Source organism: Emys orbicularis, chromosome 25 (assembly GCF_028017835.1).
Source record: "Emys orbicularis isolate rEmyOrb1 chromosome 25, rEmyOrb1.hap1, whole genome shotgun sequence".
Lineage (NCBI taxonomy): Eukaryota > Metazoa > Chordata > Testudines > Emydidae > Emys > Emys orbicularis.
Window position 1 is genome coordinate 9860409 of NC_088707.1, and position 18218 is coordinate 9878626.

At 52.6% G+C, this 18218-nt stretch overlaps 1 protein-coding gene across 1 annotated transcript in view; it reads right to left on the reverse strand.

Annotated features, from left to right (window-relative positions):
- MRC2 (mannose receptor C-type 2) overlaps positions 1 to 18218 on the reverse strand; it is an 88582-nt gene that overhangs the window by 32119 nt on the left and 38245 nt on the right. The window contains exons 6-9 of the mRNA XM_065422612.1: positions 17018 to 17161; positions 13944 to 14132; positions 11746 to 11900; positions 10655 to 10765 (exon numbers count right to left, since the gene is read on the reverse strand). Coding sequence (XP_065278684.1) covers positions 10655 to 10765; positions 11746 to 11900; positions 13944 to 14132; positions 17018 to 17161 — 599 coding nt within the window. The remainder of the gene's footprint in view (positions 1 to 10654; positions 10766 to 11745; positions 11901 to 13943; positions 14133 to 17017; positions 17162 to 18218) is intronic.

An 18218-nucleotide genomic window follows, 5' to 3' on the forward strand; every position in this document is an offset into this window, starting at 1 on the left:
CAGCTTACCAGTGGGGTAACTGAAGCACAGGGGAGGCCGGAGTACAAACAGAACCCAGGAATCCTGGCTCCCAATCCCCACCAAGGAGCACGGCTTGCTGTGGGCTCCTGCACCCGCCTCTCACTTCCAGCGTGAGACTGAGCCCTGTTGTCCCCTCGCCCCGATCTGATACCAATATATCGCCGTTAACGGTCATGGAGTTACCGCTGCTTTACCCTGGTGTAAGCAACGGGAGACTGGCTCTGAGACCAGGAGTTGAACTCGCATCTCCTCGGTGGGTTCCAACCCCGGGCTGGCCTATAGTTGTGGGTTACAAACTATTACAACCTTACAGATCCGCCGGCATGGAAATCAGCAAGACAGAAGGGGGAGATGGGGGCAGTTCCCTGCCCCTCCCCAACCTCAAGAGAAACAGCATTTAAACGAAGGCTGGAGGAAGGGAGAACGGTACCCTTTGGAGCAGCACATGGGTCACCCTCAGAACCTTCCCCCTAGCCCTGGGGACATGCCAGGGGAATTGCAAGCTGCATTCCTCCGACACTGGCTCTCAAAGGGCTCTGGGACACAGCGGGTTAATACACCAGCCTCTCTCACCCATGGAGACCTGGCTTAAATTATTGCTGAGCAGGAGTTTGGCAGCCCCCGTCCAATCCCTCGTCCACATCTGTCTGCATTACAAAACCACCGCAGTGTTTGGCATGACGGGCAGGCGCTTCTCGGAAGAGGCCCCAGCTGGGAGCAATGAGAATTCTTCATGGCAGCATTCAGAGGGGACCTAGGACCGGGGGCTAAGCCGGGGGTGCTGCCGCTCAGGAGTGGTGGGCATGGCAGGGTGGGCTGCAGGTGGGGGGAAAGGTGTGTTTTGTCACTGGGAGCTGGCAACGCCACCTACCTGCGGCCCAGCTGCTCTGAGCTCCCTCCCTGGTGGTCCTACCCTGCACTTCTGTGCACCCTTCTCAGCTGGGATGACCAACTGGGACCCTTTGGCCCGCCCACCCTGTCCCACTGCTCCTGGTCTCCCCCTCCAGCACCATTCTCCATCCGCTAGTGCTTCCGGTCCTCTTCTTTCCGTGTGCTTCCATCCTCCCTCCCAGAACCCACGACCCAAGTCCCCTTCTCCCCTGCCCCATTCCCCTTCTAACCCAGCCCCCAATACCTCTCTCCGCTGCCCACCACCCAGCTCATATGGTGCCCAAGTGCCTGACTTGCTTGTGGATTTTACCCCAATCAATCAGCGGGGTGGGGGGGGTATGGATGATGGGGAGAGGGAAGGGAAAAGAAAAGAAAAGCAGTTAGTTGGCTAACCTGGCAGGGCGGCCTGGGAGAAACGTGTCCGATAGCTTCAGGAGATGGTGTTTCCACTTGCGAAAACCACCACCACATTTTCTTTATAGGACAAAGCAGCGCTGCTTCTGGCTGCCTTGCAGAAGTCAATGGGCTGGGGACGGGATCCTACAGACCAACCCCAAGGAGCTGGGGAGGAGAGGGGGCGGCCTCCCCCATTGCGTAGCTGCTGGCTCAGGAGATGTGAGTGTCTGGATCTGGTGTAGAAGGAATTTGGGAGAAGGAAGGAGGGTTCTGGGGTGGGCATATTGGGCTGACGGGCAGGACGCCTGGGTTCCACCGTCAGCTCTGTCACCCCCTGTGCAAGCCAGTGCTTTCTGTCTCTGACACGGGGACAGAGATACGGGTCCTGCTCACAGTGCACGACTGCCAGGGAAGCGCACTCCCGCCCCGCAGACGGGCATTGGGTGGGGGGCTGGGAGGGGCAGCTGTGAGAGCAGCGCTAGAGGGAGCCGTCAGGGCAGAAGTATGGGGGATACTGGGGGTGGGGCTGTAAGGACAGCACTGGGGGGGCTGCGAGGGCAGACACATGGGGAGTACTAGGGGGCCCTGAGTGAGTGGATGAAGTCTGCAGTGTCCTCAATGCCCCTGAGGCGATACTTGTGGGCAATTCCCCCTCAACAACACACTGCTGGCAAAACAGCCTCTCAGACACTTCTACTGAAATCCCAGAGCCTTTCTTCCACATCCCTGCCACCATAGGCGTCGTTTGACTTCTATATTTGGAGGGCGGCTCCAGGCAGGCCCATGGGGCCACGCGTGGGTGGGGGTGGACTAATCCTGTGCCTGCCCACAGGGACGCCGTTTCAGATTTGGGGGCGGGGGGCAATTTTAACCATGGTTCCAGGGGCTACTTAGGCAATTGAAAACTCTAGTGTTTTTGCAGATAATAATTTAGAAATATCCAACAGGAGCATTGTATCTAATTCCTATGTCAAGAAAAAATTAAATAAACTTTAGACCCATTCAGCTCTAATACTAACACGTTTGGACATCTTGTGGCAAGTCACGTAAGGGACACTGGTTAGGTTTAAAATTGTAATGTCTATTCTTACGGAGATACTCTTACCAAAGTCAGAAGGGACCATCATGATCATCTAGTCTGACCTCCTGCACATGGCAGGCCACAGAACCTCACCCACCGCCTCCAGTTACAGACCCATAACCTCTGGCTGAGTTACTGAAGTCCTCAAATCAGGGTTTAAAGACTTCAAGTTACAGAGAATCCACCATTTACACTCATTTGAACCTGCCAGTGACCCGTGCTCCATGCTGCAGAAGGTGAAAAACCCACATGGTCACTGCCAATCTGACCCGGGGAAGAATTCTTTCCTGACCCCAAATATGATGATCAGATAGACCTGAGCATGTGGGTAAGATCCACCAGGCAGATACCTGGGAAAGAATTCCCTGTAGTAACTCAGAGCCCTCCCCCTCTAGTGCCCTGTCTCCAGCTGTTGGGGATTTTGGCTACAGGCAGTCGCCGATGGCCACATGCCATTGTAGGCAGTCCTGTCATACCATCCCCTCCATAAACTTATCAAGTCAGTCTTGAAGCCAGTTAGGTTTTTTGACTCCGCTGCTCCCCTTGGGAGGCTGCTCCAGAACTTCATTCCTCTGATGGTTAGAAACCTTCACCTAATTTCAAGCCTAAACTTGTTGATGGCCAGTTTATATGTATTTGTTCTGGGGTCCACACTGATGCTTAACTTAAATAACTTCTCTCCCTCCCTGGTATTTATCCCTCTGATGTATTTATACAGAGTAATCAAATCTCCCCCTGGCCTTCTATTGGTTAGAGTAAACCAAGTCTCTTCTCATAAGGTAGGTTTTCCATTCCTCAGATCATCCTAGTAGCCCTTTTCTGTACCTGTTCCAGTTTTAATTTATCTTTCTTAAACATGGGAGACCAGAACTGCACCAAATAATCCAGATGAGGTCTCACCAGTGCCTTGTATAATGATACTAACACTTCCCTGTCTCTACTGGAAATACCTCGCCTGATACATCCTAGAACTGTGTTAGCCTTTTTCACAGCTGCATCACATTGGTGGCTCAGTCATCCTGTGACCAACCAATACCCCCAATTCTTTCTCCTCCACTGTCACTTACAACTGATAAATCCCCAGCTTATAGTAAAAAGAACTGCGGCTGTCGGTAGCTGAAAGGGCAATGGAACGAGCTATGTTGGGAATTTCCCTTCTGGATCGTATCCCAAATGAAATGATTAGAGAACGCAGCGGTGTGAAAGATATTGTCATGGAAAGCAGATATAATAAGCTATGATGGGCGGGCCACATAGCATGGTTCACGGACAATAGGTGGACCGCAATCATTACTGAGTGGTACCCGCGAGAACAGAAAAGACCACCTGGTCGGCCTCCAAGAAGATGGGAAGATGACATTGTTAAATGTTTTGGACGAACATGGAGAAGAAAGGCAAGAATGTGAGAAGAATGGCGGATGTGTTGTGATCGGCGCAGTCTTAACGACAGCTGAAGACCGATCAATCCAGGGGATAGTAAAAATTCTTGTTGTTAGTCCCTAAATGCATGACCTTGCACTCAGCACTATTAAATATCATCCCGTTTCTATTACTCCAGCTTACGAGGTCATCCACATCTTCTTGTATGGTCTTCTGGTCTTCCTTGGTATTGGTAATACCTCCCAATTTTATGCGTCATCTGCAAATTTTATGAGTACACTCCCACTTTTTGTGCCAAGGTCAGTAATAAAAATGTTAAAGAAGGTTGGTCCCAAGACCAATCCCCGAGGAACTCCACTAGTAACTTCCCTCCAGCCTGACAGTTCACCTTTCAGTATGACCTGTTGTAGCCTTCCCTTTAACCAGTTCCTTATCCATCTTTCAGTTCTCATATATTAATCCCCATCTTCTCAAATTTAGCTAATAATTTCCCATGTGGAACTGTATCAAATGCCTTACTGACATCCAGGTAGATTAGATCTACTACATTTCCTTTGTCTAAAAAAATCAGTTCTCTTCTCAAAGAAAGGTATTAGTAACTTCCTTACCACCTCTTCAATCCAACGACTGAAACAATTGTAGAAAAATCTACAATTTCTGTCATTTAGGCTACTCACTTTTTGCAGTTCACCAAGCTCGGAACAAATCATTTAACTTTAGGGAACCGTCTATCAGCCCTTTCTTATCTTAATCTGCTGTTAATCACTCTGTTTATAAACAAAATTCTGACTCCCTGCCTCTGGGAGAACCCCTGACAGTGCACACTCAGGTTGCCTGCCTGAGGCTTGAGGGGGGCAACGCCCCCCATGCCCCCTCATTCCGCCTATACCTGCCACATCCGGATAAGGCTGCCCCTCGCCCTCAGCTCTCACAGAGCGCGGGATGCGTCACGAGGTGAATTAACAGACTCTGATGGAGGGAACGAGTGGAATTCGATGGCTGGATCCCCCAGAGACCTGCCGGCTGGGCATGAATTCAGCTGGCCTCCGAGTTACTCACAAGCAGCCTTCACTCATGGTGAGCTCCCATTTGGTATTTCTCTGGTAACCGGCTGTGCTTTTGTCCTCTGAGGCTAGGTCTACACTACGGGGGGTGTGTGTGTGTGTGTGTGAATATGCTGAAGTTGCATATTTTAGGTCGACTTACCTGGCTGTGAGGACGGCGGCGAGTCGACTGCTGCCGCTCCCCCGTCGACTCCGCTTCCGCCTCTCGCTGCGGTGGAGTTCCGGAGTCGACGGCAGAACGATCGGGGATCGATTTTATCGCATCTACACTAGACGCGATAAATCGATCCCTGATAGACCGATCGCTACCCGCCGATCTGGCGGGTAGTGAAGACGTGCCCTGAGACAGGCTATGCAGTGCTGGCTTTAAGTACCCAGACAGCAACCAAGCACAGAAAGGCGCTCTTGCTTCCCTTGCTGTGGGCAGCGTGTGTGTGTGTGTGTGTGTGTGTGTGTGTGTGTGTGTGTGTGTGTGTGTGTGTGTGTGTGTGTGTGTGTGTGTGAGAGAGAGAGAGAGAGAGAGAGAGAGAGAGAGAGAGAGAGAGAGAGAGAGAGAACAGATTTCATAGCTCAGGCTGGAACAAGGTTACAGAGAGGTACAGGGTAGCAGGCCAATTATCAGCAGGCCATTGATTTCCTTATTGCAGATGACAAAGAGCTGGGGGGGGGGGGGAGGAAGGGAATGGATTTTTCTTCATTATAATCTGCAGTCTCAGGATCTCATTTCATTTTCTGGCAGTTTTATCCCTTAGCAATCCAGGGACAGCATGATGGTTTGCAACCAGAGGCGTGCTGTAATTCTGCTGATCTCAGAGCTAGGCACGCTTAGGCCGGCCGGGCTGTGATGGGAAATCTCCCCGGTATTAGAAGAACTGGTCGGGGTGATCCACTACGTGGCGTTCTCGGAGTCAGGGCTGAACCCAATGCTCCAGTTTGGCACTAAGGGACCTTGCCCTCAGGGGCACCTTTTTTCAGATCAGCTGTAAAACTGAGGTCCTGAGTACGGCTGGTCACTGAAGATCAAATGGCGCTTTCCCCCCCTGTAAGGAAGGGATATTAACACTGGTGTTCTCGCCAACCTAGATAATGATACTCTCCTTTGCCAGTTTACCTGGAGACTGGATTCTTCGTCACTTCCTCTCCTAAGCTGTTGTGTAGCATTACTGTGAGATGTTAAAACAGCTGATGAGATCCACCTTAGAGGTGTCTGCAGTCAGGGGTGGGAGAAGAGATCCCCAGAGAAATGCAGTTTGGGTTCCTTTAGGATGAAGGATACTACAGTAATTTCAGACCACCAGTGCCTTACTGTCATTTGCATAAGGCTTAATCATCTGGGGGTTTTCAAGACTTGGGTGAAACTCACGAACAACCACCTGTGACCGGCTCTAGCCTCTTCTTCCCAAGTATGGCAAAGCACCTTACGAACAGTAATGGAAGGAGCTTCACAGCCTTCAGGGGAGTACTGTCCTCATTTTACAAGATGGAGAAACTGAGGCAGAGAGTAACTTGGCCACGGCTACACAGCGCGGCCACGGAAGAGCCAGGAACAGAGCCCAGGGAGACCTTGTGTCTCAAACACAAGCACTGACAAAGAGGGCAGGCAGGAGGAAGCTTCTCTGGGGTGCAGGGCAGTGTCGGGGTCCCCTGTGGGGACAGTTGGTTCTTAGATGGAAAGTCACTCAGGGCAGGCCCTTGTGCAAAGAGCCCAGAACACAAAACCAAGAGAGATCAGGTTGGGGTCCCTGCGTCAGGCGGCAGCACCCCAGTAACTGGGTGAGGACGCATGGACAACACAAGGGGTCTGGAAAAAGAAACGTTCAACCTCGGCACGACCCCTTCAGTGCAGGGCAGTTCACCTCCGGCCCCCACCCTGGGCTGCCTGCAGCGCCACCGGCCAGAGAGCCACCCTGCAGCACGAGGGACCTGCCGGCCACAGGCAAAATGACCCCACGGCGGAGAAGCTTCAGTTTCCAATTCTGGCTGAAGGAATCTAGGAGCGCTGCAATGCAATTCCCCTCCCCCACGCACCACGCCCCTTCTGTCCCCTTGCAAGCCAGCAGCCTGACTTGCCAAAGCCTCAACTCCTCATCTGCTGCCTGCCTCCTTAATCCCACCAGGATCTCAGTGCATCAAGGGGCCAGCTCCTTCCCCACGGGCAGGCAGCCCAGCCGAGCCATGCTGGAGGGATTAGCGTGTCCCTCCTGATGTCTGGCAGACTCTGGGAGTTCCCGCTCTGCCGCACGGCCTGCCAAGGCGCGTGGGCTGGAGGGGAAGGTGGCGAGAAGAGAGGGGAGCGACCGGAAAGACACAGGGGAGGCAGCTGCCGCAGCAGCGTGAAGAAGGCCCGAGGCGGCTAATTGCTCTAGAACAAATGCTGCCCTGGCAGCTGCTTTTAATCCTCTGTGCAGGGTTTTTTTATATTAAGCGGCGATTTCATCAGCCCATTTGCACACACACACACACACACACACACACACCACGCTGCAGCAGCCTCAGCGCACACGGATCAAACACAATGATGGGCAAGCAGGAAGGAGCCAAAACCTGCAGATGTCATTACCAGATTCTGGCCCATCGAGCCATTCTGAGCCCCCCCCTCCGCAGGGAACCGCGTACTGCAGCCTCAACTGCCCCCAGCAGCGGCAGGGCTCAGAGTCCGGGCAATGCCCCAACTGGAGGGACTGCTCTGAACTCAGCCTCGAATAGCACTGGAGCATCTTTCCGTGCCAGCCAACCAGCTGATCAGGAAGCACGGAACTCACAGCCCTACCAGGCCACATCCGGGCCATCCCCCTGGCCAGCGCAGGAGCGTTCCCTGCATCCGTTTCAAGAGCTCTGTACAGTTCAGCGTTAAAACGTCTTCCACTGCTTCGACAGAGGGATCAGGGCAGCTCATTAGTCCTCCATGCAGGAGAGGCTGGGCGTGATGTTGTCAAGTCCCATACTCTAGCAGGAGCAAATGTCTGCATGGCATGACCCCGTCAAAGCCATGCACCGGGACAGCTCTCATGGGCCAGCGTGAGTCAAGCCCCGTCCTTCCTGCATACCCTGAGCAAATGAGGATTGACACCCATTTACAAAGGGCCTAGAACTGGACGAGCAGAAGCTGGTGGAAATGCTACGGGATCTGGTGGATGGCCACAGCCAGCTGGTACGGAGTCCCATGTCACTGTTAGCAGCCTTAGTGCCGAAAGAGAGAGGGGGTGTGAGATATAATTATACCTAGCTCTCATCTAGCACTTTTCACCTGTAGACCTCACTGCCCTTTATAAAGGAGGTCAGTAACATTATCCCTATATTACAGGTGGAGAAACAGGCACGCCCAAAGTCACCCAGCAGGTCAGTGGCAGAGCCAGGAATAGACCCCTGGTCTCCCAAAACCCAGACCAGTGCGCTATCCACTAGGCAACACTGCCACCCCATAGGGGCAACGGTGGAGAAGAAAGAAGTACAATGCCCTGGGACAAATGCAGCGGTCTGCCACACCCACTGTGAATGCACCGCAAGAGGAAGCTCCCAGCACCAGGGTGTCAATGGAGGACAAATGAAGAGCGGGGCCAGATTTCCAAGCGTGAGCCATCTGAGTGGAGCAAGGTGCTTCTGTTCTGAAAACCTGGCCGCCTATTTTGGTGCAGAATCAGGAGCGGAGAGCCCTTCTGAAAATCAGGCCTCTCCCAGGGCGGAGCGGTGACTGCTGCAGGAGGGCACCAGGGAAGGAGGAAGTGCAGTTTCTTCCCAGAAGAGTGGGCTCACTTTGGACAGCATGCCCATTCACGGTGCCCCCAAGCCCCTGAGCTCCGGAGTAACCGTAACCACTCCAACCTCATTCCATTCCCTTTGCGGCTGGTCCCACGCGTGCTCTATCCCTCCTCCCCTGCTCTCCATCCCATCCCGGGGCGGGGATGGGACACCTCTTTTCACCTCTCCTTTTGACACGTCCGGGTCGATTTATGCCATCGGGGCTCCTTCACAGTGTATGAAGGCACCTTCCAGTCGCCCAGCGTAGCTGCTTTTTCCTTGCTTGAAATCCAGTACTCCTGGCTTTCCGATCCTCTCGGGGCTGCCCAGCTGGGCCAGATGCCTCAGCAGAGGAACAGGCTTTCGGTGAATGGAGCTGGGGGTTGGGGAGGGGACGACCAATCATTTTGTTTGAAACGCAGACCAATTTCAGGATGAGGGCGGGGGTGCATGTCTTACTGCATCTGGTTTGCCGGTCACTTGCTTTGACAGGGCTAATCAAAGCCTGCCTATGGCCCACACGCCCTAAAATAACAGGGGGGCGCAGCCTCACGTTAACCACACTACCAGGGAACAGATGGAAGATGGGATTTATCCGGCTGGACTCAAACCTGCTCCCCCCTGCTCGCGCTAGCCGCTCTCGTGGATGGGAGCGGAGGGAGCTCAGCCTTTCGCAGGAGGCGCTCTTCTCCTCCCTAGCCAGGATCTATTCCTGTCACCTTGTCCCACTCTGTGGGAGCAGTGGGTCTGGGATTTCAGCGCTCCACCTCCCCCCTGGTAAGACTGCCAGCAAGCAGCCCCACGAGCCCCCTCCGCAGCAGACCTCAACAGCACGGCCGCGTCCCACCAGCCCCGGGCCAGCACGCAGCTGGACTGGAGACGCATCTCGGCATTGCACAGCTGGCCTGATGCAAGGGCGGATGCACGTCTGGACACTATGCAGCTGGACAGCACACAGCTGTCAGGAGCCATCTCCCCACAGGCCTGGCCCCGGATCTAGGAGCGCGGAGGGGGGAAGGGCGGGGGTGGAGTTTTCTTCAATTCTTCACTCCTCCTTGCTCAGCTTTAACCTTCTCCTTCAAAGCCCCCTTCTGTAATTCCGGTACTTGGTCCCACCCGCCAGCCAGGTGACAGTCCCTGGGGCTGGACCGATCAGAGACAAGTCAGGGTTACAGCTCTCCGACACCCCTCCCCTGCAGTCAGACAGGAAGTCAAGCTGGCTGCAGCAAAGCTCCGCCCCACACCAGAAGCTGCGCACACCTCACTAGCGAAGTCTGCCTAGAAGCTGCAGGCGAGCTGCTGGGCTCATGGGCAATGAGCCGAGAGGCCACGGCCCCACTGCTGTGCCTACAGATCCCACAGCGCAGCAGTGGGACGACTAGGAAGGAAGCTTGGTCTCACCTCGATGACCAAGGGGTTTAGCTTTTGCATCCCAAGGTCACGGGGGTCGAAGGGAGAGGCCCGGTGTTTCACCGACCTTCACTGGCCCATTTGGGTTTCCTAAGTCCCTCCCTGGTCATAAGAAATGGAGACACCGTCCCTCCAAAGTATGTGCGCATCGCCATTGGCAAAGGACTGCTCAAATAGGCCCCCACAGCCCGAGCCCGGGGGTCCTCTGGGATGACATGGGCAAGCAGGGTGCCTGCTCCGTTCTGAGCCTGTCTGAACTGAAGCAAACAACAGCTCCTTGGCTTGGTCCTTCCAGTACCACATGGGATTCCTTCCTCTGGCAGCACCCCTCCCAGCCAGGGCCAGCGTGAGGGGGTAGCAAACAGGGCAATTGCCTGGGGCTCCATGAAGCGAAGTTACATCCTATCTACAGAGTCACTGTGGGTAAATGTTATGCGACTGTTACAGTAATTTAGTCTCTAAAAGTGGAAATAAATCGCACTAAAGCAGTGATTTTCAAACAGTAGGGTGGCACCCCCCTAGGGAGGAATATTGGTGGGGGGGGAGAAGGCGATGCTGGGGGACTCAGGCGTCAGCCCTGGTCAGTGGAGCTTGGGCTGGTAGAGGCCCACTCCTTAGTTTCTGCCCTGTACCTCAGCAAGGCTAATGGCGGCCCGGCCCCCAGCCCCCTCACCTTCCTGCAGCCGTGGTCCTCCTCCTCCTCTCCCCGCTGGCTCACCCGGCCGGGCTTCTTACAGATGGAGGGCAGCGTCTGGTTACACGGGCTGTCGTTCCACCTCCCTTCCTGGAGAGGATGGCAAAGAGCAGGTCAGGCAAAGAGTGGATCACAGCAAATCCAGCTCTCAAAGGACCAGAGATGGGATATTTTCAGTGGCAAGCTTGGGTAAGTCCCACCGACCCTGTGCTTCCTTCCCATGCTGCTTTACATTATCCCATCATTGTGGATCCCCCCTTCCCTTTATCTGTCCCCGGTACAGGGTCGGATCTTGCAGAGAACCTCTGGTTGGTTCAAATCCAGCTTAGGAGGGAAGTGGCTGTTGCGTGGCCCGTGTGATAGGAGTTTGGTGGCACTCGGTCCGGTTCTCAGTGGGTCGGCTGCCCACACATTACAATCACCACCGGAAACGGCCTCCTTGTCAGCAGCCTCTGCAGGAGAAGGCAAGGAATGGGTCGGTCACGGAGACCACCCTCGTGGTCAGGTTTAGGGGACATTGGTGGCACACTGCTGTCTGTGCCACACCCGTACGATGGACACAGAGAGCTCCAGTCTCCGGGGCTGTCGGCACAGAGCTCACACCCATCAATCTAGGCTCGGCAGGATTAGATTTTGATCAGTAAACGTCAGTAAACGCTGATTTCACCAAGCGCACACAAACCTACCGAAAACGATTTCCATCGATTAATAACTGAAATTTACAGATAGGCAAAGTAAGAAAAACACTGCTTGGAAACTTACTAGGGTTTGATGTAAGGATATTTACAATGTATACTCTGACATGCCAGGTTGACAATTTGTGTTTTGATGGTTACAAAGCTTAACTTTTTGAATCTCAGCATCTACAGTCATTAAATAATTATTGTCTGACCCCCAAGTAATTTCCTGCAGCTGTACAAATACTTAAAAATAAACATCGAGCTCTGTTGAGATTTAAAATATGTATGGATTGAATTCTGCCAAGCTCCAATTACTCCATTCCAGCCCTGCGAATTGGGTAGGAAAGGTCCCACATCCTGTCCCGCTCCTCCTCCGCGATCAGTCCTCACCGGTCCCCAGATGGTCACACAGTCCTCCAGGCTGTCTCGGAAGTTGTTGGGCTCAAAGGGGTGCCAGTATGTGAACCTCACCGGCGTCCCATCTGACCACTCAAAATTCATCTGCAGCTTGAGGTCGTTCAGGCCAATCCAGAGCTCCTCAACATCTGCCAAGCAGAAAGGGGAAGAGCAGGTCAGAGTCCAGCTCTGGTGTCTGGGGTGAACCTCACCCTACTAAAGCACAGTAGCACTTTGGCACGAAGAGAAAAGTCTCCCCTCTCTGAGCATTCATGGATGAGAGGAGCTTCTCACAAGTTACAAGCCATGTTGGCTGTGAGCCGCCTGGGACAGGGACTGGCTTCCTTGTTAGCTGTTTGTACAGCGTCTAGCGCCATGGGGCTCTGATCCTCAACTGGGGTTCTTAGGGGTTACAGATCAATAATAATGGTCAGACTTTCTGAGACATCCAAGGGAGTTAAGTGCCCAGTTTCCAGATCTGAAGTTCTTTTAGGCTCCGTTGACAATCCAAGCCAATGATAACAATATTACATGCAAGACAAATTCATTAAAAGAACATTAGGGTAGCGAAGTCAAACACTCAAAAGTTAGGCCATGCCAGAATTCCGGTTGCCCATACAACCTTCATTTTGGCCCCTTTGTGCGTACTTCCAAGTCTCCTCTGCTATTGTAACCCACGCCAGCTAGATTAAAGCCAACACCAGTATGCCTGCCTGCGCAGCAATCACAGCTTTATTTGCAGGGTAGACATAGCCTGTGTTACTTGGCTGCAACAGGACATTCTGACATGCCAATGGTGATTCAAAACTCTTGATTAAACTCATCCATTGACCTGGGTTTGGAACATAGGACCCAGTTTGTACTCGACAAGAAGAGTACTTTCAAAAGGATATGCCTTGCCTTGGCTAATAATGAATAAATACTCTGCGTGTCTGTTCTTGTGGGGAACGGTCTGAAAGTGCTTTACAAATGCTTCTCCGAGGTAGGTTATAGTATCACTGCACTCCATGAAAAGCAGCCACCTCTTGGATGGAACGTGGCGCCTATTTAACAGCGCACGGGAACATTATTACAGAGCAAATTTAGGACAAGATGTGTAGACTAAAACTATATCTAACTGAAACTGTTGGGGGAAGCTTTTCCTAAGCAGGGACCCAATTTGGAATCAGTCAGGGCAATCCCGATTCTTAAAAGAGTGCCAGGAGATCTTTAATAACCACTAGTGGTCCAGGGCCTCAGTTTTACATCTCGTGGAAACAATGCCATCACCAGAAGCACAGTGTCCACCACCATCCCCCTGGGGCATTGGGTCAGTATTGACTCAAAGAGAATGGGGCCATTCCTTTTTATTCCTGATTGAGATTAATGTATCAAATGTCAGTCATTGCCCCAGCAGATAAATGATGCACTTAATACATGTTAAGCGCTTCTTGTGCTGTCTCTGATAGATTCACAAGACGTCAGGGGACAATACTTTCTATAGCACCTTCCATCTACAGATCTCAACCCCATTCACAGATTGAATTAACTACCTTCATAATCCCAGAGTCAGAGAAGTATCCCCAACCCCATTTCTCAGATGGGAAAACTGAGGTGGTGGGAGGGACTTATCCACGGCCACACAACGAGCCAGCATTAGAGCCGGGAACAGAGCCTAGTATGGACCAGATCATGATACCTCTACTCACTCCAAGTAGTATCTTCCTCCACTAGTTGCCTCACTGGGACCACTCCTGGTGCAAGGTATATTACAGAGAGGAAAGACTGTCCAGTAGTTAGGGCACTCAGCAAAAGCAGGTTTAAATCCCTGCTCCAGCCATGGCCTCTCTGTGTGACCTTGGAGAAGTCACTTAGCCTCCCTGGGCCTCAGTTCTCCATCTGTACAATGGGGAGATTAGCCCTGCCCTGCCTCACTGGGGTGTTGGGAGGATGAACGCATTAGAGCGTGAGGGGCTGAGCTAATCATAGGGGCTCTAGAAGTACCTTTGGTAGATATCCCACGTGAATGCATACATGTAAAGGTCAATATGAACATGTATGTGCAGCATAGAACCATGTGCCTGTAGGTACCGTGCCAGTGAAGGTATGGGCTCCCCCAGCCACGCACATTCCAAAAGAGCCGATCCACAGCTCTGACCCGGGTCTGTAGCGTGTCCCCAGGTGGCAAGCGTGCAGACCTGCTTTAACCCTACCTTGCTTGATCTGTTTGGTGACAAACTCCAGCTCGGAGAGCGTGTGGATGCTCACCAGGTCCCCACCGCCGCGCAAGCAGGTCTTCTTCGCGTCTTGCCAGCTCTTCTTCTCGCCAACCAGCCGGTAGCAACTGGACTGGAAGGGCTGCCAGGTAGGCTCACAATCAACCTTCACCTCCGACCAGGAGTCTGCAGGGACCCAGAGCAGACTGCTAAGGAGCCTTGTTGCTAACTCCCCGCACGGCCCCTTCTAAGCCCGTTCTCCTCCACGGTGCCAGTGGCGTCCAGCCACATGAGTGCGGGGTCTGTGTTAGGAATGGCAGAGCCCCCAAGCAGCAGGAGGGTCTGGAAATACACCAGACCGGAGTTCCTGAGCCCTGTGGTTCTGCTGTCGAGGGACGGGAAGGGGAGTCGCACGGATCACTTATGAAGTGGCAACTGTTCCCCCAGCGACGGGCCAGATTCCATCTCCAACTAGCACGTTCTCGGCAATTCCCTCCTCCCCACTCTGAGCGCCCCACTGCCATCCTCCCCGCGAGGAATCTGAGTGCTCCATGAATTCCCCCGGGGCTGCCCCACTTCCCAACTGGCATCTTTACACCAGCACCGGGATCAACTGACTTCACAACAGCTTCAGGGGGTCTTCCTGCAGTTTGACAAGAGCACTGAGGTTCTCCCTTCTTAGACCCCTTTTTCCTATCCCCACCAAGGGTGTGCAAATCAGTCAGTCCAGCTCACAGCCTGCAGGACAGTAGCGACTGAAAGCTACAGCCATGTGGCAGCTTTTTGCTGAACTATATGTAGGGCCCTATCAAATTCACAGTCCATTTTGGTAAATGTCATGGTCATAGCGTTTACAAAAAAACCCTGAATTTTACGGTTTGAGATATTTAAATCTTAAATTTCACAGTGTTGTAACTGTGGGAGCCCCGACCCAAAAGAGGGTCGGGCGGGGGTTGCAAGGCTATTATAGGGAGCATTGCGGTATTGGCACCCTTACTTCCGCGCTGCCTTCAGAGCTGGGCGGCCAGACAGTGGCGGCTGCTGGGCAGGAACCCAGCTCTGAAGGCAGTGCTGTTGCCAGCAGCAGCGGAGAAGTATGAGTGGCAATACCATGCCACGCCGCCCTTACTTCTGCACTGGGTGCCCGGCCAGCAGCCACCACTCTCTGGCTACCCAGCTCTGAAAGCAGCGCAGAAGTAAGGGTGGCAATACCGTGGCCCCCCTACAATAGCCAGATTTCATGGTCCGTGATGCGTTTTTCACGGCCGTGAATTTGGTAGGGCCCTACCTATAGGCAATGAGCATGGCGGGCTGCAATCCAGTTCTCAGTGGATGGATGTCCACATTGCATGAACTGCCACCACCACAATCAGCCTTGTCACATAACTTAGGTTGCTCTGTGTTTGTACAGCACCTAGCGCACTGAGGTCCTGGTCCAGGACTGGGATTCCGAGGGGCTATCACAGTTCAAACAGAATTATTAAAATAGTAATAAAACAACAACAACATGCTGACAGCCCCATCAGAAATAGCAAGAGAAAGGCCACGCTAGTAAGAAAAGAAAAAAAAATCTCTTGTGAAAACAGATTTACTGAAGGGGAAAAAAAACCCACCCACCAGATGAATAAAACATAGAAAATTGAGTGTGAGGAGAAGAGCCAGACACAGCATGGTGCATCAGCTGGCTTATTATTTCTGACACAGCGCTATCAGATAGAAGGTTGTCAGTCAGATACTGGCGTTAGATGTTCAATATATTTCATGTTGGTTACAAAGCAGCCCGAGTGCCAGCTGTAGGAAAGCAGTGACAGATCAAGCAGCTGGCTTGGCACACATCTCAGCATGCCTGCCCGGGTGGCAGGCCAGCAGCTTGGAGAATGCTTTGAACTCATCATAAGGCGGAGATGAGGCTGAAGCGCTGAGCAGCTGGGAGACCTGACCCACATGGAGCTGAGAACGGAGTCACTCAAGATAACCATCAGCTACAAAGCAGAGGAATTTGTTCAATGATTTAGAGCGCCAGACACCAAAGAAGCCTTCTGATTGGACAGCAGTAATGTCACACCCAGAGCGATAATGCCCCCTCCTCCCCCTGGAATACGATTAAAGCTCCCATTTTGCCTCTTCTAATTTCCATTTCATAATTGCACCGAGCGTCTCTAGGCTGTACCGCTCTGGGGGGAGTTCGTTCTCTTCTTGTGTGGCTGAAAGGTAGGAGGCCAAACACACCTGGGATGTGTAATCACCACCTTGCAGACAGAAGGCAGCGGAGATGAAAGGGGCCTGGAGGAAGGAGGGGAAATGAGTCGCGTTTCCATGGTGCGCATTAGCATTCTGGCAGCTTTCCCCACGTCCTGTACCCACGGTGAGACAAGCTGATCAGCACCCTCCAACACCAGTCACTTAAAGGGGAGCTGGGGGGTTCAGCCTCTCTTAGTGTCAGGCCCTAAGGTCTTACGAAGGGATGGGGCGGATTCTCCACCGCTTTGCACCACGGGTCATCACTGACAGCTGCACAGAGCGATTCCAAACGGGGGCAAAACCATGTGATATTTTAACATATCCCAACTGGAAGGGCAGAGGTGGGAAATAATCAAAAGAAGCCAGTTTGGCAACTTCCGAGAGCTGTCTGGTTTGCGTGATGGGCAAAGGTTCCCGCTGGCTACTGGGGAAGTTCTTGTTCCCCCTGCAGGAGGCGATTGCTCATCCCTCGTCAGAGGAAGAAAAACGCAAGCCGCAGTGATAGACGCAATTCTGTACTTAGGGTTCTCACTAAGCGGCCCTGGGAAGGGAAGTGTGGGACCCAACCAGAGGTGCGAGGCGGTGCAGAATCAGGCCCCATCCCTGCCTAGGATCTTAGGGTCTCATACCCAGAGGTGCTGAGCTCCCTCGCTTTCTTTTTTCCTCCTTTAAAACAAACAAACCAACCAATACTGACATCTGTGCAGAGTGCGTCCAGGGTTTGGGGGAGGGGGGTTGTTTTGTTATTAAAGAAAGGAAAAGAAAAGCTGTGGAGGAGAAGGAAAAAGAGATCTCTGGATACTGCAGTGCGGGCAGGCTCTCCAGCTCACCTGTCGTGAACGGATCGGAGGTGGCATTGGGTTTCTTCTTGCAAACATAGGGCAGGGCGATGCTGCAGTCCCTGTTCTGCCAGCCCCCCGAGGACTCCGTCCGGATCACCCCGCAGTTTTCTTCGCTGGGATTGTCAGGCTGGTCTACAAGCAGCAGTTGGGGGTGGGGAGGGGGTGAGAAGGGAGGAGGAAGGGTAGGGAAAATACGAGCATTAGAGCCCATCCCCTGGATGAATACACAGGAGTTCAAACAGAAACCAGAGCAGAGGAGCATGGTCCAGCTAGTGGACACAGCCAGATGCTTCAAAAAAAGGGGTAAAACCCTACAATACTGCTTTTGGAGCAATGCTGTAGAGCAGGGGAAATTTCTTCCTGACCTCTAAAACAGGTGATCAGCCTATGCCTTGAAGCATAAGCGCCTGGGGCCTCTAAAACCTCAGCTAGAGTCCTGGCAGGTGCTATTCTCATTCCCTAAAACTTACTAGGGGCTGATTTTCTGAAGTGCGGAGCATCCACAACTACCTTTGAAGTCAGTATTGAAAATCCAGCCCCCTAAACTACCTCCCCCAATAATATCCTGCCACAGCAATTGCCACAGGCTAAATACAGGCAGAGAAAAGGAAGGAGCGACTTTAAGATATTGCCTTTAAAATTAATTGCATGCCCCCGAGGGCCTGTCTCATGGAATGCGGTAAACAGGAGCAGACACCTGGCCTCTATTATACAGGACCATTCGTTATTTTATATTCCATGGCAAAAAGTGACATCAAGATGGAGTTTAGGCTGAGCGTTTGTATCAGTAACTTAGGGGTAAAGATCGTTACAGGGATGCTGGAATTATCCCCAAACCAAGCCTTGTGAGCCCAGGAAATCCAGAGTGAACGTTATGTTTCAGAGAAATCCAAACACAGTGAGAGATGGAAATACAGTTAAGGCACCCGAGCAGCCTTAACTCTGCCCGGCCATGCAATAACCACAGCATTACAATTAAAGCATCTTAGTATTTGTGGTCCCAGATTAGATTAGAAGTCAATGGAGCCAGGATTTCACCCCAGGAATTATTGCTGGAGTTCACCTCCAGCATCAGGTTTCATGTGGCATGGAGTTCCATGGAGTCTCACCACAGCACATGGCCCAGACTTCTCTGGTGTCCAGTGGCACACAATTCCATGGCAGCTCCGGGCCCAGGCACCTGGTTCCC